This window comes from Onthophagus taurus, chromosome 11 (genome assembly GCF_036711975.1).
Source record: "Onthophagus taurus isolate NC chromosome 11, IU_Otau_3.0, whole genome shotgun sequence".
NCBI lineage: Eukaryota > Metazoa > Arthropoda > Insecta > Coleoptera > Scarabaeidae > Onthophagus > Onthophagus taurus.
Window position 1 is genome coordinate 13,234,210 of NC_091976.1, and position 24,695 is coordinate 13,258,904.

The following is a 24,695-nucleotide window of genomic DNA, read 5'->3' on the forward strand; positions in this document are numbered from 1 at the left end:
TCCTTCCATGTACGATGGGGAGAAGCTCTCCTTTAATCAAAGGAAAACACTAAAAAGTGTGAGATATTGATAAGAGTCTTTACTTCGGTAATCAAGTCAACAAGTTAAATTAAAAATATTGTTTTATTAGAATATTAGATTCAGGGACCAATCAAGACTACTTATTCGTACCACGGTATATTATAAAACCTATTTTCGTGCCGCACAGCAATAACTTTTCAAGAAAAAGGATGAAGATTTATGCAATGGTCAGTGTGCCGGGGGTCAGCGGCCCTAGCGTGGGTGGTGCAGCTGGTGAATGTTTGTTGAATTTTCAATGATCTACTATCGACAAAAATGATGTTATAAGTACGAAGGCTTTCACGGCCGGTGTGAATTAAACTAACATTAGAACTAAAACTAGAACTAACACTAGAAACTAATGATGAAAAAAATAGAAAAAAATGATGTTAAATGCCAATTGTTTAGAAAACCTATATTATTGTATTATGTATTAATTGTAGTATGTCTTGTGTTACTATCTAATCTTATCAGCAGCTCTGCCATTTCCATAACAGGCCGTAATGTAGGTCTTTTGTAAATTTATTGCACATTATCACATCTGATAAATTCCGTAGAAATATTTAAAAAACCGATCTACTACCTTTTTGCATTTCCATTTGTAACACACTCCTTATTTATAACTTATCCATTTTGCTACTTAAGTACTCGTCAATAAACTTTTAGGCGTGAAATACATTCATTTCACCGCAAACGAATATAAATTAAGGGGGAAAAAAGGCATTTATGTTTGAATGTCTTGATTGCAGCGCATCGGCCACAAGTAACCTCGTCTACTATACATTACACTACGGCTGCCAAAAGAATAGAAAAAAAAGAAGAAAATTAATGTTCATTTTTTTAGTGAAAAAAGCAAATACTAATTTCTTTGTACACCTGATCCATATCTTCGCTATCCTAAATGTGCTAAAACTTCTTTCAACAGAACATGTCATTGGCGCAAAAGTTATAAAACTCATAACAGTCTTAGTTATTACTGGAAAAGAATCATTTGATTTCAACATTATGAAGTATTAACACAAACAAGAATCTTACGACTTGAGTCATATATTTCAGTAATTTCTTTATACATAATTACAATCTTACATGTTTACAATACATTCGTGCCATGTGACCTTCTTAACGGCAAGAAAATTTATGTTAACACCTTGAAGAGCATTGACGACAAACTTTTTTTTTTGAATTATGTAAAAATGGCTGTCAAATATAGTTGATAAGCTTTCGTTCTTGTAGGTGCGTTACACTTTGGATTCGTATATCCAAACAACTTGGTATACACCTGAGGTTAAAGAACTAACAAACGAGAAGGGGGATCGTATCTGAAGTATAGAAGCTCACAAACACAAGAGAAAAGAGAAAGTGAATGCCGAAATAAGGAAAATTAAAGAAGACAATGGAAAATGTTACGAAGTAGATTGAATCGGATTTGTAGAAGAAAGCTTGGAAGATGATTTAAAATCAAAAAAGCGATTGACTGAATACGTTCTAATAAACAGCAAGTCGAGAGGAAAATGAAAAAAACAGTTTGCAAGACTATATGGAGAGACGCAGACGCATGATCAAAAATATATAATGCCACAAAACAACCATCAGGATTCTGATGGGAAGCAACAGTATACGCGCTTTTCATGATAACAGATCGTGAAAAATTCTATAGAATTCAATTGCCAACCGTACTTGTTTTTCGTCGATCTATCAAAAGCCTTTGATAGAGTCAAATTAAAGCACGTCCTCTACGTACAAAACTCCTGAAGGGAACCTTATAATATAATACGGCTAGAAAAACGAGAAACGACAAGAGAAACATAATCTATTATGCAGACGAATTACTATAATATGAGGATTTCATAACAAAAAACAGAACATTAATGATGTCTAAGAATTCTTGATGATGCAAATTAGAGATGCAAGTAGAGAGTAAACTTGGGATTACCGGTTGAGGTTGTTAGATCCCGTAGCAGGTGCCTCTCCAGGTAGCGAATATCAAGGATTTTGAATTTGGAAGTAGAAGTACAATGTCGCATAGAAAATATAAGGAAGGCATTCCTCTGAATGAAGAAATTGCTAACAAACCTGAGACATTCGTTAACTATTAGATACAGATTTATGAAAGCATATATTTAATCAGTCCTTCTGTATCGGACTGAATCTTGGCTGCTGGGAATACGCTCGATGCGACGATGCGCGACGAATGCGTTTGAAATGAGGGCATGTTTAAAATATTGTGGACGGAACATATTGCCAATGAAACGGCACTAAGAAGAATACATAGAGATATACTTACAATTATCTACAGAAGAAACACAAGCTACCTGGATCATATTTACAGAGACACAAAATGTGCATTCTTAAGACTCATAATGGAACGCAAAGTCTAGAACATAAGGCATTGAACTGGTTTAAATTCAGAATCATTGCTAAGAGCGGCATAGGAGAAACAACGATTTGCTGAAGTTGCTACAAGTCAACCGTCTATGAAGACGGCACTTTAAGATGAAGAGCATACTGTCGAAATATACAAGACGCAAGTTTAGCCAGTACTTGCCTACAGAACAGAGAGTAGAGCAGAAATACAGAGAATAAACTAGAAACGATAGAGATGAAGAGTTCCTCAGATCAATCCTAGAACTTTCTTTACAAGACCGACATATACAGGATATTGGCAAGTTGGCCAAGAACGTGATTTGAAGCTACTCATTGGTAATTAAGTCAGTAAAACTTTTTTCTTTTTCCTCCAAATGCATGTATTCTTTTATAATAAACAGACTCATTATTAATTGAGCTCCTGAACATTGTTCTTCCATTAAAAACACATTCACTTCCATGTGTAGCTCTCAAAATCAACCCAGTGCTTCTTCATTCGAGAATCACCTTACATTTGTATGTGATGACTGATGACACTATAATGTTTGTCAATAGTAAGATGAGTTGTAACATTTAAAAGAAGGCCATTGCAGCTGATTTGTTTGTGGGACACACACCAAACGCTGACGAAAAATTGCTGTTTTTCTTGAGTGTTGTATTGTGTCATACGATTCGTCAGTTTAAATAGAAACACCATAACTCAAGTCTTTATATACAACCTTATTAACGAATTGTTTTTGTTACAACTCAATTAGTTCACTTTGGATCAAAGTGTACTTGAGACTTTGTATTAGCAGGAAAGAATTCAAAATGATCACGAAAATCGAGAGTCCTATAATTACCATAACACTTGATTTTTTGCGTCATCCATATTCGACATGTTTAAGTTGCATCCACGTCTACTTTTAACAAAAGACTGATAAAGCATCAGATGAATGAATTTGAAGTCCTTCACGGTCCCGGCATAAAATAGTAAGAGAGACTCTTTATTTTGACTTATTACATTCACTAGATTTTGAAGATATTATGTATTAGATACATAAACCATTACCGTCCGTTACCCAAAATATTTGGTATGTAGGTACTTTATGTTTGACGGTCTCGATTGCATCACCTCGGCCGCAAGCGACCTTGGCTTCTATTATCAAGCTAATCAAAGATTAAACTTCATTTAAATCTTGAGAATATTTAATATTAGAATTAGAAACCTTAATGTTTGGAATATGATCGAGTTTTAGAAGAATATTTCGGATTACTAAGCGTTGGATTGAAAATCAACAAGATTCTGTTAAAAGTTTTAATGCAACTTAAATCAAACGTTAACCATATAAAGTTACCATTTGCAAAACACAACATAAAAAATCTATATTATTACGTTACTCCATATAATTCGAACATCATGGAGCTATTATTGAAGCTATTTATCTAGATGAAAATTGGTAAAAGAACGACATAACTGCACTGAACAGATCCGGTAGATTAAAAATTCTTGAAAATGAGCTCAATCATAATATCTTCCTTGTTAAAAAGCAACCGTGATACAATTACATCCGGTTATCAAGTTTCCGTTTTAACTACCTATTGTATCTTGGTTATTAGAGATAAACTAATGATATTCGTATTTGTTATAAACACATAAATATTTTCCACAAAACAAAAAATAAATTAGATAAAAGATTCAAGATACTTTCTACTTTCATAAATCAATTTATAATTAAATTAGTTTTAACTTCACTGATTAAAATCGTTGTTATTTATGTAACATATTTAAAAAAAATTTAAATATTAATATAGAAAGTTATTCAAGTATAAATTGCAATATAAGATTAATTATAGAAGATAAAAAATATTCACTATTTTTTTATTAAAGACCGTTGTTTTAACTCGTAACAAAACCTGGAGGGAACTTTAACACCTCTCGCAATGGCAATTAGCGAATTTATCGGCGTATTTTGTCATTGTTCTTGTGTGCGCGCCGGTCTTTTATTAATAATTAAATTTATTTGAGTCATAAAGACTTACCGTGAATCGCTGTTGCTGTCCGAGGCTGTGGTGGTTCCTCCTCCCAGTCGGTAACACGGCGGCGTTCATCGAAGAAAAAACCGGCGCGTTATCGTTGATATCTTCAACGATAACCGTAACCAACTTCTCGGCAGATAACTTCCCCGTTAACGCTTCGTCTGTTGCAACTACCGTCAAACGAAACGTGTCGATTTTTTCCCTATCGATGGGTAACGCGGTACTAATCACCCCCGTAATCGTATTTATCACAAAATGTCTAACCGAATTGTAAGGTTCCTGCCTTGAAATCGAATAAGTAACATTTCCATTAATTCCACTGTCTGGATCTTCGGCCGTTACCGTTACAATTGGTGTCCTAACTGGGATACCTTCGCGGATTTGTCGAACTATAGCCGTGTTTGGAAACACCGGAGGGTTGTCGTTAGCGTCTTCGACGGATACCGAGAAGGTGATCGTTGCGGAGAGTCTCGGATTGCCATTGTCCAAGGCCGTCACGTTCAGGGAGTAGAAACTGAGCTCCTCGAAGTCCAAGGACTTGCGAAGGAACAACGTGCCCGTCGTGGGGTCGATGTGGAATGCATCGCGTCTGTTCCCTGCCGTTATCGAGAATGTGACCTCCGAGTTCACGCCTAAGTCCGAATCGGTTGCTCTACAAAAACGAAAGTGAAGACAAAAAAAAATTAATACACAATTTTATTACAATACTATTATGAGAAACAGAAAAAATGAATCGAGTACATTTAGAGTTTATTGAAATATTACAATCATTAAGAGTTAGTTTATTTCTTTGCGTTAAAACCTACACGATTAAATATTACGTGGGTTTCGAGCGTTTTGATATAAACAAGAACTACTAAGATAATAATAAAAAAAGAAAAAACACATTCCTACCTGAATTGCGTCAGTTGAGTATTAACAGCGGTTGTTTCAACGACGGTTATTTCGGTGTCAGTCTGAGTGAACTCCGGGGAATTGTCGTTCTCGTCCAGCACATCAACCGAGACGACGGTTGACGAACTTAAGGCTTTCGTAGTGGCAGCGTCTTTAGCCGTTACCGTCAAAGAGTACTTTGAGGTTACTTCTCTGTCTAAGTTCTTCGCTAAGAAAATCTGCCCGGTCGCTTCATCGATATCAAATTTACCTTCTTCGTTGCCGCTTTTGATGAAATAAAAAACATCGCCGTTTAAACCATCATCGGAATCGGTCGCGTACAATCTGACGATATTCGAACCTATTGGTGAACCTTCGGATATTTGCACTTTATAAGGTATCCTTAAGAAAACTGGTCGGTTGTCGTTCGTATCAACGATCCTCACGTTAACTTTGACCTTATCCTTCAGGCGTGGGATTCCGTTGTCCTGAACGATCGCCTCGAAACTGATAAAATTCTGACCAGTGTTTTGAACGAGCTGTTCTCGATCGAAAACTCTCGAAGTTTTGATGAATCCATTTTTCGGGTCTATTGTAAAATCATTTTGAGGACTTGAAAGTGAAAATACCAACTCTGCGTTTCTTCCAATATCGGCGTCGTTGGCCGCTAATTTTCCAACGAAAGAATCAATTGGTTCATTTTCTCGGACATCAAATGAAAAACTTGAATTTGTAAATTCGGGTTTGTTATCGTTTTCATCGATTACGTGTATTACAACGGGGACGATCGAAGAACGAGGTGGTTCCCCTAAATCTCTAGCACTAACTGTTAAAGAGTAATAATCTCTATTTTCCCGATCTAAAGCACTCCTAACGTAGAGATAACCATCGGGAAACACGCCAAATTTTCCTTCCGAATTACCTTCCGTTATGGAATAAGTAATTCTTCCGTTTAAATTTTGATCAGCATCGCTCGCTGAGAGAACAAAAAATCTTTCATTAACAGGGGTTGATTCTAATAAAGAAGTTTCGTATGATGTATGATCGAAAACTGGAGTATGATCGTTGACGTCCTCAACTCTAAGCGAAATCGAATGTTTCGATTCTAAATGAGGCTCACCGGAATCTGTAGCTGTTACTTCAATGCTTAAGGTTGTTCCGGGTTCAGATCTGATTGGGCGATTTAAATAAATGACCCCCGTTGTTTCTGATATTCTAAATTGATCATCGGGGTTGTAACTTAATGTATAAGAAACTCTGCTATTTATCCCCGCATCAAAATCTCGCGCTCTTGAGATATAAACTTCTTGGCCAACTGCTGAGTTTTCAAGTATAGGAATCGATTCGGCATCATCAGAAATAAAAATTGGGAAATTATCGTTTAAATCCCATACTATGACGGTCACATTAACACTTCCATATTTAGTACCTGATTTGGCTAAAATAGTCAAAAGATAACTTGAAGATTCTTCGCGATCAATTTTTTTCGCTGTTAAAATCCTCCCGTTATTATCGATTTGAAAGTTTCTTTTAACATCACCCGAACTTATTAAATATTCAACTCCTCTATTATTACTGTTTTTAACCAGCACCTTTCCAACGTTTCGCCCGATTTTCGGTGGTTTTTGATCATCATCTTCGGGAATTTCAAACTCGTAAGATTGATTTTCGAATATCATTTCTTCCAAATATGTTTCTTTAATGAGTTCAACGGTGGCGTCTTCAACCGCTCTTCTTCCGTTACCGTCAACAGCTGATATCTTTAATTTAAATACAGTTTTATGAGTCGATGATGGATCCCCAATTAACGTGATGACCCCACTTCGTACGTCAACGTTAAAGAATCCATCGGAACCACTTTCAATTTTATAAGTAACAACACCATTTTCACCGGCATCCAAATCGTTCGCTTTTACTTTTAAAATGGAAGCTCCTACAGTTAAATCATTACGAATAATTCCGAAGTATTCAAACGGATAAAATTCCGGATAATTATCGTTAACGTCTAAAATGCTTAATAAAACGGTTGCCGTTGAAGATCTTTGAGGGACACCTTGATCTTTAGCCACCACGCCCACTTCGTACAAACTTATTTTTTCTCTGTCTAACTTCGATGTGGTTGTTAATTGACCGGTTGAGGAATCTAACGAAAACGTGTCAGGGTATTTTTGTTGCACAATTGGATGTAGATTGTATGTTACGCTCCCGTTTGTTCCTTGATCGCGATCCGAAGCCGTTAACATGGCCACTAATGTATGTGGGGCTGCACCTTCTGATAGGCTTACGTTAATTTGAGATTGCGAAAATTTTGGGGCTTCGTCATTTTCATCTAATATGGTTACTTTTAATTGAGTGTAAGCCCATTTTGGATTTGGTCCCCCATCTCTTGCAGAAATATTTAGTTCTATACTGCCTGAAAATTAAAAAGAAATGTTATGTTTACCTGTTTTAATTTGAAAAGTCATCCTCACTCAATTTCATTCGAGTCCTTCATAATATGTCAGCAATTAAATGAGAATGTAAGCTATTAAAGTACTTAAATGCACTCTTTGTTGTTTATCTACTGATTTATATGCAGCAATCTTGAGAATAAGTTGTAAATCAAGTTTTATATATTACTGCCTACATAGCACAACTCGAAATGATTCTAAAATAAATTCAGTTGGCCTCTAACCCACTTCATTCAGAACATAAGAATACATTAGTTAATATCTAGACAAAATCATCACGATGTTAGTTGGCACTCCGACATTATTTACCACAAATTCTATAAAAAATTGCCTCGGATGAACATTGTTACAATAAAATTATACGTACAAAATGTCTGGTGTTATTTTTCCTATTATTACAGCAGAAGAAAGAAAAAGATACCTGACATTACTCAAGCTGAAATTCATTAAACTGAGTTTTATTTAACAACGGTGATCGTATACCATAAAAACGTTTTGCACATAAAGAACCGAGATATTTCGCTCTTTACGGTCAACTTTTACGCATTTGACATGGATGGAAACCTACTTTTTTACTGCATTGCAAATGATCTTTCATAAAATACTAACAATAATTTGTCGAATTCTTTTACATTAACTATTTCTTGTTATAACAATTATGAAACCTTGTAACCCTTATGAAGCACGATGCGTAGCCTAAGTTAGTGTCACCTCTTAAGGCTGAACTCGAGAATTGAAGACGAGTAGAAAGAATCCGACTAAGCACGAGATAAAGGAAAATTTATACTAAACTTTTGTAAAGATAGAAGTAATGGGAATATTTACGCGCTTCTTCTGGATATTGATGTATCTATTAAGCTCCCAATAAAAGATTTTTTTTGTTTGTTTCTATAAAAGTTATTCGAGATGATTGTATATGAAACCAATCGATAATATATGTAATTCAAGTTACTTTGGAATCTGGCAAAACTTTTATGCCAACTAATGTGAACGAAATGAAGGTTTTTTTAGGAAAAATGGGTGTGAAAAGAATGCCAATTTATCGAGATTACAGGTCAAGCTTACTTGAGGTTCGAGATAATTTCGTGAGTAATATTATGCTGAGGACTCGTTTTGGTTGGCTCACGGGCAATTTACACATAAATAATAATTCTGCATAGCCCAAACAGGCAGTATAACTAAATTGGCAAAAAAGTGGATCAAAAATGATTCAAATGTGGACCGTCACTCGAGCAATACATGCTTAATACATCAGAAAGGACTATAAAATCTGCGAATCTGGTTAAAACTTCATAAGGAGTCTTATTGATGTCATCAGAATACAAGATCAAAAGAAAAATGATGGAGTTAAGAAAAGCGCTAGGCGGAGGTTTTGAAAAAACCACCGAAGTTACTAACATGAAAAAACAACTTTTAAATTTACTTACATCATAGTTAAATGAAGTCGGGGCAGAAAAGCCAAAGTCAATTGAACGTTACAAGATGGATGAAGAGTTAAGAACTTAAAACGTGTATGAAAAGATAAATGCGTCGAAAAACAATTTTTTTGAACCGGTTTAAACAACTTTGCTTCTGCGCATCATCCACCAATCCTAGACGTTTACGCGCATGAACAAAAATAAAACAGAAAACCGCTAAATTTTAAATTTCAACTTTAACAAACAAAAAAAAGAAAAATTCTTAAAAAAAAAACAACAAATTAAAAATGAAAGTCAAACTATGAATTAAAACGTTAATAAATCATCATCTGTAGGGTTTACATTAATCTCCTTTCTGGTTCCATCTCCGTGAAATAAAAAAGAGTAAATGTTACTTAAATTACTGGTATCCGTCTTAAAATTAACCGTATTTTCACTTAAATTGATTTGACACATCTCCAAAAATAATCTGTTATAGTAACTCGCATCACTGTCAAGAATGGCATGGTTTTCAAAGTCAAAATTATGATTACAAGTGGCCATATGATTAGCTAAAGCACATTGAGTTTTTTTAGTGTTAAAATCGCTTTTATGTGAGCTAATACGTCTCTTCAGCCATTGACCAGTAACACCAATATAACAACCGGTACAATCCTTACAATCAATTTGATAGATGACGTTCGATTTGTAAAGTAAAGGATCGGAATCCTTTACTTTAGAAAAAAAGTTCTTAATTTTTAACGGATAATATTCAACAAGTCTTCTATCTTCAGGCAAGTATACTTTCAATATATTAATCAATTTGTTTGAAAGATCAGTAATTTTCATAATTTTACTATATTTTAGGATGCACCGAAACAGCATCAAAAATACTAGGATTAACACTAACAGCACTCCGATTGGAACTGGAATTTTGTTCAATTGACTTTGGCTTTTTTGGTCTTAATGAGTAGCCAAGAATTGTTTTGATGTATTTCAACTGCCCCGATTTCATTTAACTATGATGTTAAGTTGTTTTTTCATGTTAGTAACTTCGGTGGTTTTTTCTAGTAATTGACTGTAGAAGAAACAATAAAGTTTCGAAATATTGCAAATAATAATTTAGTTACTTTTTTTGGTCTGATCACCGCATCCACTAATCCTACCGTATAGTCAGGAGTTAAGAAAATCATCAAATATTAATTATAAACAGTAAAGAGCTTTAATTCAAATACGGGTTGTGTAAATAAAGCAGATCAACGCAATCTGACCTACTGAGTAATTAGAGTAATAATAGTCGCAAATATCACCAAATTGTATTCCACTTTATTAATGAAGCAATCATGAATTGATAAATTATTTTCATGGAATGATGCACGCCAAAAGCGAAGTACTTTAAAATGTTTCAAATGGGCAAACGAGGAAAACCAAGTGTAGAGACAATAATAAAGGCAAATGATTTCCTAAGAAAAACATTGTGTACGCAAATCATATTGCACAAAACAAGCACAACCATAACCAGATCCAGTCTAGTCGTCAACAAGCAAGCTATTCGAACAATAGAGTCAAAATCAACATAATGTCAAAATGGATTATTTACATTAGAGTATATTCGACAGGTCAAAAATGAAATCTAGCATTCACCATTTTCTAGCAATAAAACGAAAATCAGTTTGTACATAAATAACTGCAATCAATATAGAAATGTGTTGTGCTCGAAAACTGTTCATATTGAACTAGAAAATCAGAATCCACAATAAGGTACTCGCATAAGTATCACCATTTTCTTAGATTAGAATGACAATCTACAAAATATCAAAATGGATGGGTTACATTAAAAAATCACTCAAAGTGCACAATCGGTAGAGAAATATATTATGCAAAAAAGGGGTCATATTGGACTAATAAAGCATAATTCACAACAGTGTTTCAGCCTAACTATTACCATTTACAGGAATAATGTCAAAATGGCTGGTTTATATTAAATAATCTGTTATCACTCAAAGGCAATAATAAAATTAATAGTGAAAAATGTTGTACGCAAATTCTTCACATTGAAGTAACAAATCGTAATGCATAATAAAATTCAAAGTAAGTTATCAGCATATTTTAGGAATGAAGCAATAATCTGTAAAATGTCAAAACGGATCAAACATCCTGACTCGTTTTGTTATAATTTGAGCAACTTAAGGAACATGATATTTTCATGACCTGTTATTAGTTTAATTATACGTATATCTTCAATCCAAAGCATGTGCAAGTGTTGAAAGCGTAGTAACAGAGATACCAACGAATCAATTTGGAAACCTGGTTTTTACCAAAATATGAAATGCATAATAATAATTTGTCGAATTCTTTTACAATAACCATTTCTTGTTATACCCCTTATGAAGCACGGGAAGAGTTATACCAAACTATATATATCTATTAAGTTCCTAATAAAAGATTTCTTATGTTTGTTTCTTTTCATCATATCTTTGTTTATGAACATTTTGCTAATATTTTTCTTATTATCGAATGTCCATAAAAATGTTTAAAAAATTGAGTATAACTGAACATATGAGTAAGAGTATATCCCGTTCAACGACCGACATAGGCTCCTATGACTAGACAAATTCCTTAAACGACCATTTCCGTTATCGTATTTGTCGTTAAACGCGGATACCTAAAGCGATTGAAACATTCCGGACATAGACCAATTTTCCTGAGTTTACGACTCATTTTCGAACATTTTCAAAATATTATTAAATTCTCCCAGTATACTATGTCATATTTCTTCAAATCAAAATTTTCTAATTTCTATTCTGCTAAATGTATATGTATAAATACACGGATCCGGCGTACAAACTTCATGTTTTCATCTATTCCCACATCTAACATTTGTATTAAGAGTAAAACATTACATGTTGTGCAAAATAAGTACGATTTAATAACTTAAATGTTTATTACATCGTCAATGTGTTGGAATCTATGTAATTGCTTATAATGAAGGTAATTTAGGTATTATTCTTTAGTGTACATGAAGGAAATTGAAGAGGAAGTTATAATGTTTAATTTCAGAATCACTATGAAATCTACTTAATTATTTTTTTGTTTTACCTTGAATTTCTCTGTCCAATTCGTCAACGGTTGTTACTAAACCAGATTGGGGGTTGATATCGAACCACCTTTCTTCATTTCCACTCACGAAAGCATAAAAAATTTGCGCATTCACTCCCGTATCTTCATCGGTCGCTTTAATACCCGCCACATAAGTTCCGGAAGGTGCCAATTCACTTAAAACGGCTGAATATTCACTCTTTTCAAACACCGGTTCGTGGTCGTTCACATCATTTACGTGAATGATTAAGAAAGACGTCGCCGTTCGCGGGGGATTTCCCTTATCACTAGCCACAATTGTTAAATTGTACTTGGAAATTTCTTCGCGATCCAACACTCCGTTAACGCGCACTATGTCAAAATTAGGAGTGTGATCGAGACGAAAATGATTTAAATAGTTTCCGGACACGATTCCGACGCTTGTTTCACCATTTAAACCCTCATCGTTATCCGTTACAGAAACTGCAGCCACCACCGATCCATTCCCGGCATTTTCATCGACAGTTGCAAAACCAGCCGTTGGTGGGAAATAAGTAAAACTGATTACTGGGTCGTGGTCGTTTGCGTCGACCAAGTTCACGGTGACGTAAGTTCTTCCGTCTTGGCGAGGAGTGCCGTGATCTCTTGCGAAAACCGTAAAGACGCAGCTCTTGGAACATCCACCTCGTTTGCTAGATTGTTGTTGGCACGTTTGCTGCGGGCAACTTAAGGTTTCCGTTGTTGAAATAACTCCGGTTTCCGGATCGACGGAAAATTGTCGTTCGTAATCGGAGAGGTAATAAGTTATTCTCGCGTTATCACCTAGATCGTTGTCTGTAGCCATAACCTGGAAAGATTTATAAGAAAACGATAAAATCTCGAAACCTAGAAAATGTTTTAATCAAATAACTTACTTGTAATACTGTGGTTCCGGGAACTACGCTTTCGTTTAAAGAAACCGTGTAATCGCTATGATCGAAAATAGGGGGATTATCATTAACGTCAAGTATCGTAACGTTAACCAAAAGATATCCATATTTGGGAACGTCTCCGCCGTCTCTAGCCGATATGTTCAAAGAATAAACTCCTCGGACCTCCCTATCTAATTTTCCGGTGGTTTCCAGGTGTAAGTAAGAATTTTCTCCGGTCGGATTAGGTGTAACAACCAATTTAAACTTATCATCTTCATTTCCTCCGATTATCCTATAATCATCCGACACGCCGTTAGTCCCGGAATCTTTATCAGTCGCTGAATCTAAAAGCAAACGAGTTCCCTCTGCGGCGCTTTCAGAAAACGACACTTCGATCGCGTCCTCGGGAAATTCCGGAAAATTATCGTTCGCATCGACGACGACGATACGCACTTCGATTGGATAAGTGGGTTGCGATGATAGAACGACCAGATCGTATCTGTCGTTATCCAAAGATTCTCGATCTAAAATAGCGTTCGTTTTAATTTCCCCGGTACGGGGATCCAAAGAGAATTCATCCGGGGGCTCGTTGAACCTGCAACAAAAACAGAAACAAGCATGGTTAATAAGAGAACCCCGCCTGTCGATAGTTTGTCCTTGGAACGACTCCGTTTCGTTAAATTTAATTAATAGAATAACTTTCGTTTGGCGCCGCGCCTTTCTCTATAACCGTCGTAGTCATTCGTTCTATATCGCCGTCGAACATCTGCGAATGCCTAACAACGTTACTTTCATGCGTTGGATAACGATGAAGGAATTAATTTTAAAAAAAGGAAGAGGAAAGAAATTGGAAGAAAGGAGGTGATATTATTATTTTCCAAAATACCGGTAAAATGAGTCATCATAGTCTTATTTTATATACGATCGTTGAGTTATGCTGGGATTAGAAAGGTTTAAGTTGATGTTAACAAAATACACTCAAACATTTAAGTAGAAGAAGATTTAAAAATAAAAAGAAAACATTCGTAACATATTTTCCTCTTTTTTAATTAAGAAACTAAGATAAGCAATGATGGCCGCGGGGCAAAGCTGACTGTAAAAGCCTTATGTTAGCGGTGTATTGCACTAGGAAAAGCAGATATAGCTTTACAACTTATGATAAATGAGATAGAAGAACAAAATATGTTTGAAAATGTCTAAACAAAGACAACAAAGCCAGCTGTCCAGTTAACTAAGAATGCACTCTTCAATACATTGATCCAGGAAATTGATATTCAATAATGGCGGTAGTATGGATAAACATCTAACACAAAATTTGGATCTTGTTTAGGAGATAAAACAATAGATAAATCGATTGTTCTGCGACACTTCTTTAAAAATAGTGCTATCGATGGTTGATTTTTTTTGGTTGAAATTTCTTGTATTATGGTTAGAATAAGCTGAAATGTTAGAAACACCTTAAACACTTTTTATTTATAATTACATATGTCCATAAATCCCGGGATTACCCGGGATAGAGAATTCTGATCCCGATATCCCGGGATTGTAAAAACCCATCTTGATTCCAGTCCATAGCCCTGGGTAAATACCTGACGGGTAAGTATTTCTAAAATAGGTATTTATCCGGATATTTACCCCGGCCCAGAGTAAATACCCAAACAGTACGTATAAAAATGATACAAGTAAAAATATATCAGATTCTGAAAAAATGAAAAGGAAGATGATGAAATGGACGTTGAAGACGAGGAATTGTCAACGATAGAAGACGTATCATCAGTCGAATCTGTCGTAATTTAGATTAGATCAAGTTATTATGATTATTATCATCAAGCCATTGTTGGACATAGGCTTCCCCTATTCTGTTCCATTCGATTCTATTCTGTGCTGTCTGAATCCAATTGTCGAGCTTTGCCACAATGTTGACCACATCATTTGCGGCATTTGGCTACCGTTAATGTTAATGTTTCGGAGCCGTATGTCATAAGCGGACACAAGTATTGATTGAAAGCCTTTCTTTTCAAATATATAGGAATATCGCTCTTGAAGATGTCTCTAAGTTTCCTGTATTCTGTTCAGTTCGCTTGTTTGATTATCTCTCGATACACGAACCTCATGGCCAAGATACAGATAGCTATCAACCCTCTCAATCTCATTATCCCCAATGTTGATGGTAGACTTGGAAACAAGATTTGTCATAAATTTTAATTTCTTTACGTTAATATTTAGCCCGACTCTTGCACACACCTCCTTTAAGTCGTTCACCATCAGTTTCATCTCTCCAAGGCTATCCAAAATAAGAACTATATCGTCCGCGTAGCGTAAATTACTTAGGTATTTGCCATCAATGTTTATGCTTTTTTGGATCCAATCCAGTTGTTTAAATGCATTCTCCAGGACTGTGATGAACAATTTGGGTTCAACATTGTATGGCCTTGTTTTATCCACAATCAGTACTTCACTATTTCTACTCTCTTCAGTACTTTCATGCAATTTTACCGTCATTGTAGCATTCTTGTAGATGTTATAAACAAGTTTGGTGTATCGATAATCGACTCTGCATTCTTGAAGTGCTTACAAAACTGCCAACAACTCAATTTAAATTAAATTTTATAAATACCTCTAAATACCCATCTTGGGTAAATATCCCCGGGTATATATCCTTGAAAATAAATACCCGGGTATTTAGCAACACTGAAGATAAGAGATTTTAGTGTTCACAATGATTGAACCAAACGAGCATAATCTACAACAAGTTTCAGTTCAACTATCATCACTTTCTAATCAAAAAGCGAAAATGATTAAAATGCGAAAATGATTGGTTTATTTAAAAACTCAATCGAGAGAGAAAAAACTTTTTGTGCACAAAAAAAGGATAATCCATATCAAAGATCCAAGCTAGTTCACCTTTTTTCAGTAATAATGCGAAAATCTCCAAGGTGTCAAAAGGATGGCCTATATTACGGATTCTATCACTACTCAAAAACTACAACCAATAGAGATAAATGTAGTGGATGAAAATGGTTTATATTGAACTAATAAAGCATAATTCATAACAATGTTTCAGGCTAGCTGGCACCATTGCCTTGGATAACGCAAAAATATCCAAAAGGTTAAAATGTATGATTTACGTTAAACAAGCTATCACTACTCAAAAACTACAAGCGATAGGGAAAAATATTATGCAAAAAAATGTTCATATTACGGCATAATTAACAACAATGTTTTAATCTTTTAACCATTTTATTGAAAGAAAAGCTGCAATATATCAAAAGGGATGGTTTACTGTAATGGGGAAGTTGAGAATTAAATTATTAATATACAGCCTGTTCTAAATTAAGTGCGTACCATTGATAACTTTGTTATTAGTGAAGTATATTTTTTGCAAAATGAAATATAAAACATTTTTAAAACAAAAAAGGTCATAAGCAATATCGGCCTAAAATTGAAAATAACCGAATTATCAGCTTATTTTCATTTTAGCCTAGTTGACTGTGAAGAATGGCTGTGAAATAAGATTCGAATTTACTTTTTTATTTTACTTAAGCAGGAGAATTAAGAAAATAATCTACATTAAATGTACGATTATTTAGCCAACGTATCAGATCATATTGAATTAGTGCTCGGAAACTATTTTTTTCCTTTTAGGCTAGTTGGCTGAAACAAAACAAAAACATCATTCGATATGCCATTGTAAGTTAACCCATTCGAGACGGTGATTAAAGTTAATTAAAAAAATTGAATATTCCTCATTTATTCAGAACATCCTATTAGTTAAGTTAGTAATATTAAAAAATGGTATTGACTCATTCAGAAAAATGCGACACGTTAGAGACTTATTTAGTGTCGAGAAAAAATAGTTTCCGAGCACTGGAACAATATGGTAAAATGTATCCAGAACGTAATCAACCAGACAGACGGTATTTTCTTAAATTATACAGAAGATTTCGTAGTAATGGAAGAGTCTTTGTGAAAACCAGAACTCCACACAATTTATTATAAATGAAGAAACAGAAGTCAATGTTTTGGCATATTTCGAAACGTACAAAAGTAATTCAGTCAGAGATTTAGCAAAAGACAGTGGTTTAAAATTATGTACAATATGGAGAATTCTAAAAAAATATACATTTGTGCCCTATAAGTACCGACCAGTGCAAACATGGACGCAAATCTTTTGTCAATAGATTGCAGATATGTGTGAACTTTTTAAGATGCATTTTGTGGACCAATGAAGCCAAATTTCCAAATAGAGGAATCTTTAATTCTAAAAATATGCACTATTGGTTTCGTGAACATTTATTTATTGTTCATCCCAGAAATCCTCAAATACAATTTAGTATTAATGTGTGGTGTGATCTAACAGGCGCATTGACAGGAAGGAGATACGTTGATGTGTTGTCGGAATTTCTAGAAACATATTTAGACGATGTCAATTTAGAGGCACGTAGGCGAATGTATTTCCAACAAGATGGAGCTCCTCCTCATCAGTTTCGGGGTGAGAGTATTACTAGAAAAGCTTTTTCAAAATAGGTGGATAGCAAACAATGGTCCAATACGTTGGCCTCCAAGCACACCTGACATAACTCCAATGGATTTTTAATTTTGGGTTATGTCAAGGACGAAGTTTATAAAAGGAGGTACGCGAACTTGATCGAACTTTAGAACAGCATTACAAACGACATATACATTGATAGAAGAACAGTTCTAAAAGCTACGTGTAATAAAGAATGACCGAAAATGTATTGAACAAAACGGTGATGTATTTGCACATCTAATGTGAATTTCTTCTGTTTAAATAAAATGAAAATGTAAACTACAAAATCTTTAAAAAAAAGATACAAAATCGTTAGACGAATATGGTACAGAAATTGAAAATCTAATGAATAATCTTACCATAACACAAGAAAACAGTGACAGAAATGCCATAAATATTTTAAAACCAATAAACGATAAAATAGCTATAAATGCCTTTTGCAATGGTCTCAGAAGCCATGATTTGCGAATAATTGTTAAATCCGGTAGTTGTTTTACTCTTAAGCAGGCTATTAGCGTAGCAAAAGATGAAGACAAAAATTACAAATCCGATAATGGAATTTTTTATTATAATTTTAATAATATTCGAAGAAACGGTAGGGGTCAACATAATCACCGTGGATATAGATTTTATACAAACAACAGACAGAACACTTACAATCAACAACCTTCTCATTATTCATTTCGAGGTCGAAACAATACTCGCAGAAATTCATTCGACACCTATCACTACTCAAACATCACAATTATAAAAAAAATGTTGTGCTCGAAAATTATTCGTATTGACCTAACAAAGCATAATCCAGGACAATATTTCAGTCTACCTATCATCATTTTCTTGAAATAAAGCATACATTACCCAAATAGAGAAAATTATTCATATTGAACCAAAAAAACTTAAATCATTAAAAATTCCAGCCTAATTATCACCATTTTCTATGGATAATGTCATATATACTATAATGTCAAAATGGATAGTTTACATTAAAAGGATCTGTTGCTCCTCAGGAACTTTAATGGATAGAGCAATTATTATTCACAATGTCCACATTGAACTAATAAAGCATAGTTCTTCACTATTCACATTCTATCACTACTCAAAAAATATAATTGATAGTGAAAAATATTGCGCTCAAAAATTGTTGATATTGGACTAACAATGTCACCACTATTTTGGAATAAAGTATAAGTCACCAAAATGTAAAAATAAAGTCATTTATATTAAAGAATCGTCGACAAATGTTGCGATTGAAATCAAAGTTCCTGCCTAGCTATCAAAATATTTTTCACTTTTTTGGAACGAAGAAACGATCACTACTTAAAAACTATAATCGAAAGAGAAAAATTGTATGAACATAAATTATTCATATTGAACTAATAAAGCACAATCCATAACAATATTCCAGCCTACCTACCACCATTTTTTAGGACCAATTTCCAAAACATGTTGAAACCTGATTCATTCTTACTTGTTTTCTTACAATGTAAGTAGCTTAAGAAAGTTACTAATACGCTTGTACACCCTGATATACAGGTGTTTTAAAACAACGTTTAAATATTTATAGGGGTAGTACTACAGTCGAAAACAAGTCGAAAAGTGTTAATCAACAGGGTCCGAAAATCAACCGTTTTCGAGATACAGAATGTTCAAATTTTTTGGGACTCTACGTTTTTTTCTTTTAAACTATAACTACTACAGATTTGATACTTGGCAAATCAATACAGTATAAAACTGTCTCTTTTTGAGAATAGTATGACGTCTCCATTGCTTCCGGTTAGACCGGAAGTGAAAATAAATACCACTATTTTACAGAAAATTCAAAAATTTTATTTAACAATTAATTAGATAGCTTCATTCTAAACAACATTAATTCGAAAAAAAAATTGTACTCCTTAAGGTTTCCGAAAAAAAAAACATTTTTAAAAATAAATTATTAGCAAAATTGAATTGACACAACGTAATACTAATACTAACATAAAATAATAATCAAAACGAAGCTTTTTCAAAATGTCGACCTGCAACATCAATACAGTTTCACATTCTACGTTCAAAGGAAGCCTGAACTCTTGCAAGTAGCCCACAGTTTTCACGAATTGTCTGGCAACCCTGTTAGCCGGCGATTGGGAAATGTTTCAGCATAGAAACGATGTGCTCTCAAACTATTTCCATTGGCACGGCCGTACATAAACACCATATCGCTCATTTCAGCATTTGAATACAAGACCATTGCAAACGATTTCACTTCAGGTTTCGCAAAATCAAATTACTGGAGTTTGGTTATTTCGTAATTTGAACGAAACGTCAAATTAATGTATGTTAGCAGATTGTAAGGCAAGGCCTACTCCATGTAATGGCCAAATTGTGGTAACTAATGGCATAACGTTTTGTAATGGAATAACTTATACTAACTGGAAGCAATGGAAACATCATACTACTCTCAAAAAGAGACAGTTTCATACTGTATCGATTTGCCAAGTATCAAATCTATAGTAGTTAGTTTAAAAGAAAAAACGTAGAGTCCCAAAAAATTTGAACATCCTGTATCGCGAAAACGGTTGATTTTCGCACCCATGTTGATTAACACTTTTCGACTTGTTTTCTACTGTAGCACTACCCCTATCAATATTTAAACGTTGTTTTAAAACAGCCTGTATAGACCATATTTTTTATTAATTTACAATTATTACGTACAATGTAATATAAGAAAGAGTAGCCGCAGTAGCGTGAAATGTATTACATTTTCTTCATCATGTCTACGAATTATTTAGGTATTAATTTACTAAGTGAAAATTTATTTGAAAGCAATTAGGAATTTACAAAAATTGCAACTCATGTTCAGCACAACTCAAAATCTAACCAAAAATAATACAATAGTCTCGTAGAGTTTTTATTCAATTAAACACATGATACTTATAACAATTAACGGTAGTTTCGGGATGGTTTCATTAAAAACCCGGTTGGATACGGAATTATAGGCCGCTAATAGCGATAAATAGCCTCTAATTAAGTGCTGTTAATCACGGCAATGCGAGCAACAATAACTCGCAGCGCCTGGCTAACAAACTCATTTGTATGGAGCGCGGCTCCGGTAACCGTTCGCTTTGAAGGGTATACATATAGAAGCACTAAGGCTCGGCGAATATTTACGTTATACCGCGCGCGAGAAGTAGCCGACGAGTGTTGGAAAAGCGACGAATGTAAAATCAGCGTTAACGACTTCATTTCAGGGCGCGAGTTCGACGCTCGAAGGAACTCAAAACACAACTTCTTCATTAATTTTGAACTATATTACTTCTCTCCCATACATTGATAGTTTACATAGCTCGCGAATATAATATTGTTAAAAGGTATTTTCCAAAGAAGATGTCTATCCAGAATTTACAAGTAATTGAGATGTTTAACGAAGATGAACGTTATTTCGAGACGAAACATAAAAGTTATTGCATTCATTATCCTTAAACGGAAGGTAAATTGAATATTATTACGAAAACATTCTTTCTTAAAACATATCTTTTAATATTTTGTATAAAATTCATTGAATAATAACAGTTGGATATCTAGTAATTGGATCAAAACCCGTCGATTTAAGAGGTGATTTCGGCGGTAGATAAGAAACGAAATCGGGCAAAGTCAAACGAACGCGCTCTTAAGGAATTACGCTCATTACGCGGTTATATATGGTTGGGATTATGTGGGGATTATGAACATAAAACCTGCCTGTAGGTAAAATTCGGCTTCGTAGGTATCCTGCCGACAAAAGTCCCTTTTGGTTTTCCTTCTGTGATTTCGAGGGTGACCCGCGTGTCGACGGCACGGGATTGCATTGCATAGCCAAAGTCGCCAGGACCGGGACCTTGTCCGGAACCAGGGGCCACCAGCAGGAATCCGAAGAGCGCCAACAAGACCATTTTCTATAGGCGCTCGTTGTCGTCGTCGACGTCTTAGCCCCGATGGCCTAAGCGTTAGATATCACGGGGCCCTGTTCTGCTGCCTCTTCCTTAGATACCAGCGGCGCGAGGCAGCGTAGCTCTAACATTCCAAGAGGTTCCTCCTGCGCCCTCCACCGAAGAAACCCGTCGAAACGCCGTAGGTACGCTCGCGTCCTTCTCGCTCTCTCATTTGTGACACAGAGGCCGTCGCACTCCCTCCGCGAGGTATGCAATATGGCCGCAGAGTTACAGAGTTGGTACCGTGTGCTCTCTGTCAGAAGATAGAGGAACGAACCACCTCGGGCAAGAAATAAACGAGAAACTACGAGAAAACGAACATCACTCTATTTTTTGTTGTTGTTGTTAATCCAGAATGAAAAGGACAACGGCACCACAATTAAAGTCTGTTATTGTTGTTGTTATTTCACCGGATTACCGTATTTCTTCATGAACTTTACACAGTTTCAAAGTTTCAGCGTTTAAATTTTCATCGCGCAAAACAAAACTTTTCATTTATTAACAAAACACGGCGGGATCATCGAAACATTCAAAATCGAATATGAATCAAGTTCGCACCTCTTGTTTTTATTACACACCCTCCTTCCGAAGAGTTCTTATATCATTCTATACGGGACTGCTCTCTCGTCGCGAGAAAGAGCGGCGCGAGTTCGTAGATCGACCGATCGCGGCTCGAGACTGACTCTACACCTTTGGGGTTCGGAGCAAAAGACCGGTTGGACTCCCGCTGTTCGCTCGAGGACGGGCATCTCACAAGAGATGGTCACCGGACGGCGGATGCCACGCAACAGTTCCCAATGGAGACCGACGCCGTCCGATAGATTTCGTGGGGCGACTCCAAGAAGATAACAATCAATTTTTTCTGTATTTATTACTACAACGATTTCAGTTCTCACAAATGTCAAAAACTCTTTTTAAAAATATTCATCTTCAATTGAAATATATTTGATAATACTAAGTTGTAGAAATGAAATGTTGTAATAGTTCAAAATTACCTCCAACTTTAACTTTAATATGTTTGAGTTACATCTATATACAATATTGAAATAAGTTATGAAGTAGGTAGCAAAATTTGTAGTTGGAATAGACCATTTGATGTCAAGATTATCTTAAGACTATCTCTTCCGACAGTCGAAAGGCATTAATTAAGACTAACAGTAAGTTTACAGCCGTCACAGGTTACGATGTACTTCTCCGTGGATTATTTTAAGCGCCCTAAACGTAATCATTGTCACTTCTTAGAAGATACATCAAGGGGCCGCTACTTTCTTGCCGTTCAAATACACAAACTTAGTCATAACACAACGTCTGCGGTGCCGCCGTCAATTGCCCCTTTCTAATTTATTACGCGATTATGGTCGTTTAACGCTGCGGATATACATATACGCGGCGAAATCAGCTCCTCCTGTTATTCTGTTTACGCCCCGTGTTAACATACCTGCGGCACGTCGCGGTGGGAGACCGGGGCCCGCGCGGATGCAGACAAAGTGTCCCTAAGGACCCGTACCTACCTGTGGACGGACCGTTCTTTTTGTTAGCTGGATTTCTGATCAAGTAGGCCGTTTAAATTCCTGGCATGGCAGGGTCGCTCCGGGAGCCCCCCGCGACCCCTCCGACGTCTACTTCCCCCCCTTCCAACGCCTCCTTCTTCTAGCGCTCCGTCAGGCCTCCGCCGTAGGTAGTAGGAAACAATAGATTCCAGATGTATTATTCTATCGGAATAGGTATGCGGTCACACCGGGAATCGGAATTATTAATGGAAGGAACGGTGGCCGACGGCCGCGCGGTTGATTCACGTGGGTAAACCGCGCGCACGGGTATGCACGGAATCTAAAAAACCTCTACGAACAAAATGCTATTATTTACTATTTTATATTATTACTGTAATTATTTTATTCAAGTAAATCTTTCCATTAAATTACTGCCATAAAACGTACGTATTTATTTTTTTTTAATCGGATTAATATGCGAAAACTTTATTTTGTGTCAAAATTATTAGCCCAAATTAGATTTTCCTTAAATGGACATCAAGGCCGTTTACCTTTGACATGTCAAGAGAAAAACTTTTGTGGTGGAAGCAATACCACCTCGGGACCGTTTAATTGCGTTTTTAGTTGACACAGATTCGACGCATTTAGTTTCAACTACTGCACGTGCAGTGCAAATGTCACTTTGAGCATTAAACGAATATGAGTGCACGTTTTAATAGTTTTTATTAGTATTATGTTGTTATTTCGGCTAGTTATATACTATTTACACATCAAATTACAATTTTTTTTTCTTTAGTTATTTAAGTTTTTTATGAAAACGACAAAGTTTTTTAAAAAATAATAAGAGTAAGAAAAGTTTTAGAATTAAATTCCACATGAAATGAAGTAGTAACGCATTAAATCCGTTAAAAGGTTAAAAAGATCTGTCAAAATTTAGGGTACTATCACCCTTAATCAACTTTGAACTGCCTCAATTGAGTTCAATTTGCTACCAATTAACATACACTCATAATATATACCAAATTTGGTTTTTCTAGCTTAATTTATTACGAAGATACTGAACTTTTTAAAAATTTAAGAGCCAATTTTGAAGGCCTATAACTCCTCAGGTGTACAACTTAGTATAGAGGTAAGTTACTTTAAGGCCCACTTTTACCACCTCTAATTAAAGTGGTTGTTAACTTTAACTAATGGTTAGCGCAAAAATCGGCTTTTACCACCATATTTACCTTGTTGATAGCGCTAACTAATAGTTATTTTCGGTCTATCCTTAACTATCGGTTTGGGGGTCGGGTTAAATATTTACCTCATTGATAAACTTGGTTCAAGGCATTTTTAACCAGATGGCGTAACATAAATCTAACCTAAAATCATAATAAACGCTTACGTTCGCTCAAAACTCCATAATAGTGATTAAAACGGTGTTATTGTCGTGTTATAACAGTGTTATACAGCGATAGAATAAAAAATCATGGATTTCGAAAAGTTTGAAATTGATGAGCAAGAAATCTTGGAGAAAATTAATTATCTATTTCCCATTCGGGGTGGACGCGTAATAAAAGACAGAATAGACCA

General features: G+C 35.3%; 1 protein-coding gene across 1 annotated transcript in view; it reads right to left on the reverse strand.

Annotated features, from left to right (window-relative positions):
- Positions 1–22,330, reverse strand: part of LOC111422109 (cadherin-related tumor suppressor fat) — a 123,217-nt gene extending 100,887 nt beyond the window's left edge. Inside the window, exons 1-5 of the mRNA XM_023055323.2 lie at positions 21,401–22,330; positions 13,156–13,747; positions 12,263–13,088; positions 5,338–7,729; positions 4,447–5,095 (exon numbers count right to left, since the gene is read on the reverse strand). Of these exons, the coding sequence (XP_022911091.2) occupies positions 4,447–5,095; positions 5,338–7,729; positions 12,263–13,088; positions 13,156–13,747; positions 21,401–21,591 (4,650 nt within the window). The 5' untranslated portion in view covers positions 21,592–22,330. The remainder of the gene's footprint in view (positions 1–4,446; positions 5,096–5,337; positions 7,730–12,262; positions 13,089–13,155; positions 13,748–21,400) is intronic.
- Positions 22,331–24,695: the final 2,365 nt, after the last annotated feature.